The sequence below is a fragment of the Musca vetustissima genome, unplaced genomic scaffold (assembly GCF_032173495.1).
Source record: "Musca vetustissima isolate MV318-11 ecotype Yass unplaced genomic scaffold, APGP_CSIRO_Mvet_v1 utg182727, whole genome shotgun sequence".
Lineage (NCBI taxonomy): Eukaryota > Metazoa > Arthropoda > Insecta > Diptera > Muscidae > Musca > Musca vetustissima.
This window is the reverse complement of record NW_026881390.1, coordinates 20,897-34,518: the sequence shown is the minus strand read 5'-3', so window position 1 is coordinate 34,518 and position 13,622 is coordinate 20,897. Positions and strand designations below refer to the sequence as shown.

The window sequence follows — 13,622 nt, the reverse complement described above, 5'->3', positions numbered from 1 at the left end:
GGTCTGTTTTTCTCCAGAAAAATTATCCGTCAGGTCCCCTGAGGTATGTTTTTCTCTAGAAAAATTATCCGTCGAGTCCCTGAGGTCTGTTTTTCTATAGAAAAATTATCCTCAGGTCCCCTGAGGTCTGTTTTTCTATAGAAAAATTATCCTCAGGTCCCCTGAGGTCTGTTTTTCTATAGAAAAATTATCCTCAGGTCCCCTGAGGTCTGTTTTTCTATAGAAAAATTATCCTCAGGTCCCCTGAGGTCTGTTTTTCTATAGAAAAATTATCCTCTGGTCCCCTGAGGTCTGTTATTCTATAGAAAAATTATCCTCAGGTCCCCTGAGGTCTGTTTTTCTATAGAAAAATTATCATCAGTTCCCCTGAGGTCTGTTTTTCTATAGAAAAATTATCCTCAGGTCCCCTGAGGTCTGTTTTTCTATAGAAAAATTATCCTCAGGTCCCCTGAGGTCTGTTTTTCTATAGAAAAATTATCCTCAGGTCCCCTGAGGTCTGTTTTTCTATAGAAAAATTATCCTCAGGTCCCCTGAGGTCTGTTTTTCTATAGAAAAATTATCCGTCAGGTCCCCGAAAGTCTGTTTTTCTATAGAAAAATTATCCGTCAGGTCCCCGGAGGTCTGTTTTTTATAGCAAAATTATCCGTCAGGTCCCGGAGGTCTGCTTTTCTATCGAAAAATTATGCGTCAGGTCCCCTGAGGTGTGGTTTTTCTATAGAAAAATTATCCGTCAGGTCCCCTGAGGTCTGTTTTTCTGTGGAAAAAATATCCTCAGGTCCCCTAAGGTCTGTTTTCTATAGAAAAATTATCCTTAGGTCCCCTGAGGTCTGTTTTTCTATAGAAAAGTGAGGATCGAATTTTTCAGGAACCATATATTGCTTGCAATTTGCTCTTGAAACATATTCACCCGCACAATATAAATATATACGCTATTTAAGCTGCCGATTTTCTTCTTCACCTCCATTGCACCTCCCCTGCTGTTACCCCGTAATCTCTTCACTACCGATTATATGGCATCGTTCGTTTGTTAGGGCTTTGAAGAAAGTAGGATATTCATACCCACAACTTATAGGAACATTTTTCCATCTTGCACTGCTAAAGGCTGGCGGTAATGGCGTACGACTACAAACCTGAAGGCGTTCGCCATTGGAACCCCAAAACCGATACTGCACCTCATTTTTCACCAAAAAAAATCACAAGAAAATAAAAACCAAAACAAAATGTTTGAAGCTTTCGTTCGTTCGTTTGTTGATCGTTAAAACTCACTATAACAAAACAAAAGAAAAAAAGAACTTAATACTCTCTTTTATATTTTGTTGTGATCTCTTTTTTCTCTTTCTCTCAAAAACAAAACCAACAAAAAAATAAATTTACAAAATATGCTCCACTTTTAACCCCCCTCTCTCAAAAAACCAAAAACCACAATTAACAACTAACCACAACTAGACATTGGCTCCAAGTAAAATAAATTAGAAACAAAGAATGAGAAGATGAAGAAGAACAAGTAATGCAAATCAAGGATGAAAAATTACAAAAACAAATAAAAATATAACCAAAAAACAAAATGTGCTTTAATTCGACAAAAATTCGATAATGAAATGGAAACCAAAGAAAATTTTTGATTTTAAAATCAAAACAAAAATTGTAAATTGTAATTTTTATCCCAAAATAAATAAAAAATATGTTCAATTAAATAAACATGTTCTAGGCTCTATAACTTTCTATATAAACAGGGTGTGCCAAAAAATATGTTCAAGCCGACTAAGGAGGCATGAATTTTTAAATAAAAAATATTTTCAATTCAAACAAGGTTTCCTGAGATCTATTTTTCTATAAAAAAAAGTCCTCAGGTTCCCTGAGGTCTGTTTTTCTATAGAAAAAGTATACGTCAGGTCCCATGAGGTCTGTTTTTCTATAGAAAAATTATCCGTCAGGTCCCCTGAGGTCTGTTTTTCTATAGAAAAATTATTCGTCAGGTCCCCTGAGGTATGTTTTTCTATAGAAAAAGTATCCGTCAGGTCCCCTGAGGTATGTTTTTCTATAGAAAAATTATCCGTCAGGTCCCCTGAGGTCTGTTTTTCTATAGAAAAATTATTCGTCAGGTCCCCTGAGGTATGTTTTTCTATAGAAAAAATATCCGTCAGGTCCCCTGAGGTATGTTTTTCTATAGAAAAATTATCCGTCAGGTACCCTGAGGTATGTTGTTCTATAGAAAAATTATCCGTCAGGTCCCCTGAGGTATGTTTTTCTATAGAAAAATTATCCGTCAGGTTCCCTGAGGTATGTTTTTCTATAGAAAAATTATCCGTCAGGTCCCCTGAGGTATGTTTTTCTATAGAAAAATTATCCTCAGGTTTCTATAGAAAAATATTTCTCAGGTCACCTGAGGTCTGTTTTTCTATAAAAAAAAGTCCGTCAGGTCCCCTGAGGTCTGTTTTTCTAGAGAAAAAAAATCCTCAGGTCTCCTGAGGTCTGTTTTTCTATTGAAAACGCCTCATTTCTTCTATAAATTTTTTTTTTGGCACACCCTGTCTATATGTCATTTTATATACAAAAAACCATTATATAGAACTTTAGTTAAATTCTTCTAACTCAATACCACTTAACTTTACAGTATTTAATTTTATTTATTATTAAATAAAATATATTTAAATTAAATAATTATTATATTATTATTAATAATTTTTATTAATAATTATTATTAATAATTATTATTATTGCAGTTGTTATAAAAACCCAAAAATTCGAATAGAAACAAAAAAACAAAATTTTTAATTTAAAAAATAATGTTATACTCTCTTTATGATATATATTATATATATACAAAAAAATGCAAACAACAATTATAGCTAAAATAAAAATTATATTAATAATTATAGACAAACAAAAATTAATAATATAAACAAATATGTATAATGTATACTACATATATTTCGAATGCCTAATGTTCAATGTATTTACAACTACTATACTTCCATAAATTTGAATTTATATAATCTGTATATATGTATGTTTACATACAGATATAAAGATTATATGATTTATCAAAATGCGATATTAAATTTCACCCTTCCATCCCTCATATATACTTTTTTCCCTCTGCCTCCCATTACACCAAATTAAAAAATAAATGAAACGGCAAAATATGTTATATAAATGTTACTTTACATTGTTTGTTATTATATAATACCAAATAATAATTGCAAGAAAAAAATAAAAATAAATTGAAAAAAAGAAAACAATTAAACCAAAATATAATGCGCATACTTATGGTCATGTGTGTACTCAAACACAAACATTCGTACACACATACAAAAAAACAAAAACAACAACAAGCAAAGCATATATAGTTATATATATTTCTGAAATCTAAATAAATTCCAAAAAAAAATGAAATGAAAAAAATTATACGATAATAAATGAGTTTTGATTTGAGGAGGGGCAATAATATGGTGGCCGAAGACTGTAAGGAAAAATGGTAAGTGTGACAAAAACAACTTTAGATTATTTATTCAAGGAATTTTCACAGATATTCTCAATGTAATGCTCAGCTTTTCCAATTTGAAAGACCATGTTCCGAAATGTTGTCTTCCACTTGATCTTTCCATCGAATTCGTGGCCTATCACTTGGCTCGCTTTTATATGCCTTTGAGTGGGAGAATCCTCATCCATTCTCACAACATGACCTAGGCAAAGTAGTCGCTGCAGCTCGATACGTCTGACTATGTCGATATCCGAGAATAGATGATACAACTCATTGTTTATTCGACGTCGACGCAGATCGGCCCATAGATGTTTTGGAGAATTTTTCTATCAAACACTCCGAGAGCTGCCTCATCTGCTTGCGTAAGTACCCATGCTTCAGATCCATGTAATAACACGCGTAGTATCAGCGTCTTGTAGAGTGTGAGTTTGGTCTGGCGGGAGGTGGCCTTGCTTTCGAATTAATTTTGAAGGAATACTGAACATAGACGTGACTTTAAACACCACTGACCGGTCGAATTCAGTTTTATAGTCGACAAATAGGTAGAATGTGTTTATGTGGGCCTTTTCCAGGATTTGGGGCGATGGTAAGGAGACTAATACCTATATAGTTGGGACATATCGTCTTGTCTAAGTTTCCAATCATAGGACATGATTTCCTCTAGCAAAATTGTACTAATCAGTTGATGCATGCTCCTGAGAGGATTTGCCTGCACCAAATCCTTCGGTTTGGTGTTTTACTCTTCAGGTAAAATTTCCGAACTTGGTTCTGACTCCTGTAAATCTCGATTTGCTCGTGTTTTTCTTGTTATTTCTTCTTTTTCTGAAAAAAAAAACGTTTCTCCTCTCTCCTTTTTCCCGATAATTCTCCATCGCATTACGTGCAGCATTACGACACTCCTGATCGTACCTCGGGTTTCTTGATGGTGGTGTTTGGAACCCAAATGTTACTTTTGCTGCAGTTTGTAGGGAATGGGCAATTCTTTGCCATTGTGATTCTATATTATTATCAGGACAAGGAGTGCTTTCGTCAAGCCGGTGGGAAAGTTGAGCTATCTGTTGCGTTTTCAGCTTTTCGACGTCTAACTTCCGTGTTGTGTTAGATTAAGGCGTGTGCGAACCATGACTGCTATATGGTAGTGGTCCGTATAAATATACGTTCCTCGGATCGATCGAACGTCTAAAACACTGGATGAATGCCTTCCGTCTATCACAACATGATCAATTTGATTTCTCGTTCTTTGATCTGGAGAAATCCAGGTGACCTTGTGTATATCGACGTGCTTGAATCTGGTGCTGCTAACTATCATGCCTTGAAAATATTTTTATAAAAAAATCCACGCCTCTCGGAATTGCCTTGAAAATATTTTTATATAAAAATCCACGCCTCTCGGAATTGCCTTGAAAATATTTTTATATAAAAATCCACGCCTCTCGGAATTGCCTTGAAAATATTTTTATATAAAAATCCACGCCTCTCGGAATTGCCTTGAAAATATTTTTATATAAAAATCCACGCCTCTCGGAATTGCCTTGAAAATATTTTTATATAAAAATCCACGCCTCTTTGATCGGTTGGAAAATAGTTTTATTTAAAAATACGATTTGTTTGCTGTGTATTACTTCCACACTGTATAAGAGATAGTGTATCACCATTAACTCTCTATTTCTAACTATTGCTTCCCAATATCATCACATGTTTTTGTTATGAATAGAAAGAAAACAACAAATCCGAAGAAGAGACATTAGAGAATATTTCGCACAACATACGTGAGGCATATGTTAGATCTTTTAATCAGTTTTTAACAAAAAATCCCTAGGAAAGGTTCCCTACCAACGCAGGTAGTTATGGTGAACTAACTGAACGAATTTTCACTAAAAAGGTCAGCCACATTTCTCTATGTCTCAGATTGTGTGATTATATTTTTAAGTGGCCTAGCGACATCGATTCTGGAGGCTGGTTTCAGCCGCACAGTGATAAGACATACACATTCAAATATACACAGACACTAAACATATTGATAAGAAATTCAAGATTTCAATTTACTACTGAAGATCGGCGCAATTATCTGTTTTGAAAAATCAGTCAGCTTTCGACTCTCACCGACAACGGTCTTGGGGACTTGGTGTCTAGTTTAAGATTTTAGATTATTTTTTTATTCTTCCTTCGGGATAAGTGAATTTTTAAGTACAGTTTAGTGATTGTGTGTGTTGGTGTGTGACAAATACAAGTGATCATGTATCGTCTATCGATTAAATGTACCCGCAATGCCCTCTCATCGGTGACTTTGACCAAATTCAGTGTTAGATGTTTGGCCACCACCACCTCCGTGGATGGTGTTTTATTCCCCACCAAATCGGATTTTCCCAGCCGTCATATTGGTCCCCGGAAAACTGATGTTGTTTCGATGTTAGATACATTGGGTTATAAGGTAAGAAGTTACTGAAAGAGATTCGGAGAAAAAAATAGGAACTGAAAACTGTGATCATTTCTTACAGTCCCTGGGTGAATTGACCGAGAAAGCTGTACCCAAGAGCATTCAATTACATCGTGATTTGAATTTGGATAAGCCACTAAGTAAGTATTTTTTGGAATTCAATATTATTAATTGAAAAGTCGATACGAATATGTTATACCTCTCATAAAAAGGAACTTCGTAAATATGTCATACCTCTTGCTCTAAGAAGTTTCGGGCTTTGAATATAAATGTGTCTATAGACAAGCCAATGAAAATCTACAGTTTCCTTGGATTTTTTATGGATACTCATTGGACGCTAGAAAATTTTTTTAGAAAATCCTAACCTGTTGATCTTCAAGAAATCCTGTCAATACTGCTTGAAGGCTATAGATTTGTATATACATCTGCAAAAATATAAAAAAGTAGAGGCTAGAATCACAAAATATTTTAAAAAAAATATAGACTTGTAGGTAGGACATTAAAAAATCCTGGCTTGTGGGTATATAATTAAATAAATGCTGGCTTATGTGTATATCATTAAAAAATAATTTAAAAAAATCCTGGCTTGTGGGTATATCATTAAAAAATATTTTAAAAATCCTGGCTTGTGGGTATATCATTAAAAAAATATTTAAAACCAGTAAGGAAAGTAGTAAAGTTGGACGGGGCCGACTATATGACTCCCTTCACCACTTTGGGTATATTCAACAGATGAATCCTAACAGACATCGCATTTTGAAAGGACCAGTAAAATGAAATTGGATCCATAAACATGTCATTCTGCAACCGATACTAAATTTTTCATTTGGTCAGATATAGAAGCTATTTTTAGGAAACTTAACACAAATGATTATAGGCCTAATTCATTACGCTGTGCCAAATTCCGTGCAAATTGAAAGATAATAAGGACCTGCACCATTTACATTAAATCGTACGAATATATATATGGGAGCTAAATCTAAATCTGAACCGATTTTCAGGAAACTTAACACACATCATTGTAGACCTAATTCATTACGCTGTGCCAAATTCCGTTCAAATTGAAAGATAATAAGGACCTGCACCATTTACATTAAATCGGACGAAAATATATATGGGAGCTATATCTAAATCTGAACCGACTTTTCCCAATTTCAATAGGGTTCGTCCTTGGGCCATATAAGAGACCTCTGCCAAATTTCATCCAAATCGGAATATAAATGCGACCTGTACTTTGTTCACAAAAATACATGGACGGACGGACATGCGTAAATCGACTCAGAACGTGATTATATGCATAGGAACCATGTGTCTATCTCGTTTCATTTTGTCTGTTACAAACATATGCACAAAGACAAAATACCCTGTACCACAGTGTGATGAAGGGTATAAAAATGTCCGAGTACATACGACAATATAATTGGTATCAATTTAAAGGTCAACAACTTCTCTTGCAGGGACGTACGCAGAATTGAATTGTTTTCACAGTAAATTTATGTTTGCAACAGCTAATTTGTACTACCGGGCCCCCCGAAATGAAATCCTGTATACGTTGCGGTTCTCTTGGATATACTATCAACTACTCGGGTCAATGTCCTTCAGGCGTAAATCTGTACGATATAGAATACAAATTTTGCCATTTTTCACACAAAAGTCAAGGTTCATTTGACCCGCTAAATATTGACCGATCTTTAGCAGAACAGGCATGCTTATTCTTTGGCCCGACCCCCTCCATGTAAATATTCGCGATGTTTGGGCCATAATTGTGGCCTCTGGAGCAACCAGAAAACCCGACAAAAATTAAGTATTTGGCCATTTCATCCCCTAAATATTAACCAATCTTTACCAAAACAATAGGGGTCTTCATTGGGCAGAACCCATCCTACATGCAAAATTTCGTGAAGATTGATCCAAAACTGTGGCCTGTATCGCGTTTACAAATTATAATGAACAGGCGGACGGACACACATGTCTAGATCTACTCAGCTAGTCGAGATATGACGATCGGTATACTTAAAAGTGGGTCTAGGACCAATATTTCGAGGCGTTACAAATTCTTGGGCCTGCACAAAGTTATAATACCCTGACAATATAGTTGTGCAGGGTATAAAAATCTATACTCCTTAAAAAAATAATCTTAAAAAATCCAAACCTAAGAATACTCCTTGAAAAAATATATGTAAAAAATTCAGGCCAAAGGATACATCTTGAAAAAATATATAGGGTACCTTATATGGGGCCTATACATAAAATAGATCAATAATCATAATTTTTGGTGGGAATATTCGCTACCCAATGAGAATCGAAATTACTTGACAATGTTAAGGCCACCCGCCGAATTTGGTGCCGATATTGCTGTGTGTACATCTCAACGTTTGGGTGTACCATTGGATTATGGTGGTCCTCATGCTGGCTTCTTTGCCTGCAAGCAATATTTGGTCCGGCTTATGCCTGGCCGTATGATTGGTGTTACCCGTGATATGGATGATAATGATGCCTACCTTTATAGGGTACCTTCATATGGAGCCTATACAAAAAAATAAATAAATATTCTTAATTTTTGGTGGGAATATTGAATATTGATCTATTCCCTTACTGCAAGAATGTACTGGATTTTACTATTTTCTTCGATATGATAAAGGAAAATTCGTTATCGTTGTAAAAAGTAGTAGATTCTTGCAGTACGGGAACAGGCCATTTGTTGTTGGAAGATTTTTTAACCAATGAGAAACCAAAATATCTAATTATAGTCAATTTTTGGAAAAAAGTGCTTCCCTGTGGTAGTCTTCCCTGAAAGGTGTTCCAATATCAATAATTTTTGGTAGGGAAGATTGGTCCAAAACTGTGGCCTGTATCGTTTTTACAAATTATAATAAACAGACTGACGGACACACATGTCTAGATTATCTACCCAATGATTACAGCCAAAATAATTGAAACACGTGGTAAAGTTCTTAAATGGATGTCGTGATTTATCCGCCACATGACAATATGAAATTTTGCATCAGCCCATAAATTTAGTCTGATGAACCGAACTGAAAATATTCCATAACAACACGATTTCACTTCTCATGAATAACATGCTTGTTATTGTCAATGCGATGAGTCTTGAAAGTCATAAAAATTTTGATAATAAAAATAATGCATAATTATTTATTTTCAAGACCCCCTAGTGAGCTGAGTCTGTCGTCAGTGCCAACCATGGCCTGATAACAACAACCAACTGATAATCCGAGTAAAGTTCAAAAAATATTGAACTCCTAGACAAAATATTTTTCATCTCAATACACAGGCACGAGATTACGTTAGCGACTCGTGTTTTTAATTTATTATTTTGAAATTATTTATTTCAATTTATTTATTTTGATTCCGTAAGAAGATTTTCTAATCCCTTCTTATTTCCCCCCTCTTTTTCAGATGAACACGAATTGATTGTTCGCATTCGCAACATTGCCAAAAAGAATCAAATATGGCGTTCGTATATCGGCATGGGTTATCACAATTGTCATGTGCCCCACACAATTCTTCGCAATATCTTTGAAAATCCCGGCTGGACCACTCAATATACACCATATCAGCCGGAAATAGCACAGGGTCGTCTGGAATCCCTATTAAATTATCAGACTTTGGTTTCTGAGATGACCGGTCTAGATGTGGCAAATGCTTCGTTGCTGGATGAGGGCACGGCTGCCGCTGAGGCAATGTGTCTGTGTACCCGGTAAGCGTGTGTGTGTGAGGATGAGATAAGAAATTTTAGGCGCGGGGGGTCAGACATGTCAGTAATGTTTTGGCGGGGGAAGATTGTGATTAGGGGGATTGGAATTTTTCCGCAAATCTATTTTTATGTTGATGATTTCTTTATATAAACAACAACAAGTCGGTCTTCGATTTATTTTTTGAAGAAGTAGATTAGATTTTAAGGAATTATCTCAGGCGTAGATTTTTTAAGGAGCTACCTCAGGCGTAGAATTTTTAAGGAGTGACCTCAGGCGTAGATTTTTTAAAAGTATTTTTATTTTTAATATTTTTTTAAGGGACTACCACAGGACTGAATTTTTTAAAAATATTTTTAGGGACTACCACAAGGCATGATTTGTTTTTTAAATAATTCCATACCTCTCCTCCTCTCCTCTCTTGTTTTATTATGATTCTCCTAATTTTCTTTTTCCTCTCTTTTTTGTCCAGTCACAACAAACGCAAGAAGATCTTCTTGTCGGATAAAACCCATCCCCAAACCTTGTCGGTTGTTAAGACCAGAGCCGAAGCTTTGGAGTTGGAAGTTGAAATCGGCTCGATTGAAAATGCTGACTTGGCTAGTCGTGAAATTTCGGGTATCCTCCTGCAATATCCCGACACCTTTGGTGATGTTATTGATTTTGAAAGCGTGGCCGAGACGGCCAGGAAGAATGGAGTAAGTTTTTTTCAGGAAATATTTTAACCATTCCCCAACTAATTTATTTTTCTATTTCGCCTCCCATAGACTTTGGTAGTGGTGGCCACTGATCTTTTGGCCTTGACAATGTTGAGACCACCCGCAGAATTTGGTGCCGATATTGCTGTGGGTACATCTCAACGTTTGGGTGTACCCTTGGGTTATGGTGGTCCTCATGCTGGCTTCTTTGCCTGTAAGCAAAATTTGGTTCGCCTTATGCCTGGCCGTATGATTGGTGTTACCCGTGATATGGATGGTAATGATGCCTATCGTTTGGCTTTGCAGACACGTGAACAGCACATTCGTCGTGACAAGGCCACCAGTAACATCTGTACAGCTCAGGCTTTGTTGGCCAATATGTCGGCAATGTATGCCATTTATCATGGCCCAGAGGGTCTTAAGGCCATAGCCAATCGTATTCACCACTTCACATTGGCTTTGCAGGCTGGTCTCAAGGAGGTTGGTCATGGTGTTAACAATAAACATTTCTTTGATACCCTCCATGTTACCCTGAAGTCCGATATGACCGTTGAGGAACTAAAGGCTCGAGCTGAACAGAAACAAATTAATTTCCGTTACTTCCCCGATGGTACGGTGGGTGTGGCTTTGGATGAAACTGTTGGTCCCAAGGATTTGGATGATTTGTTGTGGGTATTTAAGGGTAAAACTTTGGAACAGGTGTTGGCATCCAATGACATTTTGGGTACCTCAATTGAACACACACCATTTTATCGCACCTCCTCTTACTTGACCCATCCCATTTTCAATGCCTATCACAGTGAATCGCGTATGGTACGCTACATGAAGAAATTGGAAAATAAAGATATCTCCTTGGTCCACTCTATGATTCCATTGGGTTCTTGTACCATGAAGCTGAATGCCACCACTGAAATGATGCCCTGCTCATTCCGCCACTTTACCGATATTCACCCTTTTGCCCCCGTGGAACAGGCTCAAGGTTACCATCAAATGTTTAAGGAGCTGGAAAATGATCTGTGTGAAATTACCGGTTATGATAGAATCTCCTTCCAACCGAACTCGGGTGCTCAAGGAGAATATGCCGGTTTGAGAGCCATTCGCTCATATCACGAACAACGTAATGAGGGCCATCGTAATATCTGCCTCATTCCCATTTCGGCTCATGGTACCAATCCTGCCTCGGCACAAATGGCTGGCATGAAAGTTGAACCCATTCGTATTTTGTCGGATGGCAGCATCGATATGGCCCATTTGAAAGACAAGGCTGCTGAGCATGCCAATAATTTGTCATGCTTGATGATCACCTATCCCTCGACCATGGGTGTTTTTGAGCAGACCGTTGCCGATATCTGCACCCTCATCCATAAATATGGTGGCCAAGTGTATTTGGATGGTGCCAATATGAATGCCCAGGTGGGTCTGTGCCGTCCCGGTGACTACGGCAGTGATGTGTCACATTTAAATCTTCATAAGACATTCTGTATTCCTCATGGTGGTGGCGGTCCTGGTATGGGTCCCATTGGTGTCAAGGCCCATTTGGCTCCCTTCCTACCCGGCCATCCAGTCATTAGCCCATCCGGTAATGAAGAAACCAGTTTTGGTGTTGTTTCCGCCGCTCCCTTCGGCAGCTCAGCCATTTTACCCATTTCCTGGTCATACATCAAACTTATGGGTAGCCGTGGTTTGAAACGTGCCACCCAAGTTGCCATTCTCAATGCCAATTATATGTCCAAACGTTTGGAACAGCACTACAAGACCCTCTACAAAGATCCACAAAGTGGTCTAGTGGCTCATGAATTTATTTTAGATATTAGAGATTTGAAGAAAACGGCCAACATTGAGGCAGTCGACATTGCCAAACGTCTTATGGATTATGGTTTCCATGCACCGACAATGTCATGGCCCGTGGCGGGTACATTGATGATTGAACCCACCGAATCGGAAGATAAGGAGGAGTTGGATCGTTTCTGCAATGCCCTCATATCGATTCGTGAAGAAATTGCACAAATTGAAAATGGTACAATGGATAAACATGTAAACCCACTGAAAATGGCACCACATACACAATCGCAGGTTATTTCGGATAATTGGAATAGACCATATAGTCGGGAAATGGCCGCTTTTCCAGCAGTAAGTGGACAAATTTTTAATATATATATATATTTTTTTTGTTAATTGAAATTAATTTAAAATTGTTTCTCTCTTTTTTATAGATCTTCATCAAACCCGAATCCAAGATCTGGCCCACAGTTGGTCGCATTGATGATGCCTATGGCGATAAACATCTTGTCTGTACCTGCCCACCCATCCTACCCGATTTGTAAATTAATTGTTGCATGTGCCTTTTTTGATTCTTTTTTTATTGATTATGTAGTTTCCTATATTTAAATAAATAAATTTATTTTAAGATTATAAATAATTAAATTAGTTGTTTTATTCAAGGGTCTGAGGTAGAGATTTGAATATATAAAATAAGATTAAATGCATAGATTTATTATAAATATATTTTTACAAGAATCCTCAGACGTGGATTTCTAAAATTTTTTGTTTCGGAAGTAACCAAAGGCATGGAACGATAATATTCTGTGTATCTATATTCCGAGACTGGGAAATTTTTTCGGATATTTGCACCCTCTAGTGTGGTGCCAGCGTGCTTTGTGAACGACTGAAGCCAATGGTTAATGACATTATTGGACCATAACAATGCGGCTTCTGACCTGGCAAATCTACCATTGACCAGATTTTCACTCTGCGCAAATCCTGAAAAAAAACACGAAAAACACATCGACAGCCTAATCCTTTCAGAGGTGTTTAAAGCCATGTCTGCGTTTGGCATTCTTGCAAAATAAATTCGGATATGCAGGATAACTATAACCGGCACAAGTTCAGCAGTTGAAGTCGGAAAGGACCTCTCGGAGCCTTTTAATACCGAATGAGGATTCAAACAAGGTGATAGTTTGTAGTGTGACCTTTTTAACATCCTGCTGGAAAAGGTCATACGAGAGGCAAAAGTTTACAGTAATGGCACTCTGTACAACAAACAACACATGTTACTCGCCTACGCCGATGACATCGACATAATGGGTCGAACATTGAGAGCGGTAACAGCGACCTTTGAACAAATTGAGGAGTCTGCAAAAGTGGGTCTGCAGTAAACGGCGAGAAGACCAAGCTGATGGTATCAACGCGGCAGACGTCCAGTAGACTCGGACCCCCTGTGGAACTGGAGAACTACAGCTTCGAGGTAGTCAAAGATTTTACCGCCACAAATAAAATTAATGACATCAGTT

At 37.1% G+C, this 13,622-nt stretch overlaps 1 protein-coding gene across 1 annotated transcript; it reads left to right on the top strand.

The window, feature by feature from the left end:
- The first annotated feature begins 5,720 nt into the window (after positions 1 to 5,720).
- Positions 5,721 to 12,657, top strand: LOC133327342 (glycine dehydrogenase (decarboxylating), mitochondrial-like). The gene is made up of 6 exons (XM_061535904.1): positions 5,721 to 5,915; positions 5,983 to 6,061; positions 9,339 to 9,639; positions 10,107 to 10,332; positions 10,402 to 12,462; positions 12,546 to 12,657. Exons 1-6 carry the CDS (start codon positions 5,721 to 5,723, stop codon positions 12,654 to 12,656), a joined length of 2,973 nt encoding a protein of 990 aa, XP_061391888.1. The 3' UTR covers position 12,657.
- The last annotated feature ends 965 nt before the right edge of the window (positions 12,658 to 13,622 follow it).

Excerpts from the sequence above, each read along its gene's own strand:
- LOC133327342 (XM_061535904.1), top strand. The coding sequence starts at position 5,721 with ATGTATCGTCTATCGATTAAATGTACCCGCAATGCCCTCTCATCGGTG. Across the intron at positions 6,062-9,338 it reads GAATTTGGATAAGCCACTAA|ATGAACACGAATTGATTGTT; the intron begins GTAAGTATTTTT and ends CCTCTTTTTCAG. Across the intron at positions 9,640-10,106 it reads GCAATGTGTCTGTGTACCCG|TCACAACAAACGCAAGAAGA; the intron begins GTAAGCGTGTGT and ends TTTTTTGTCCAG.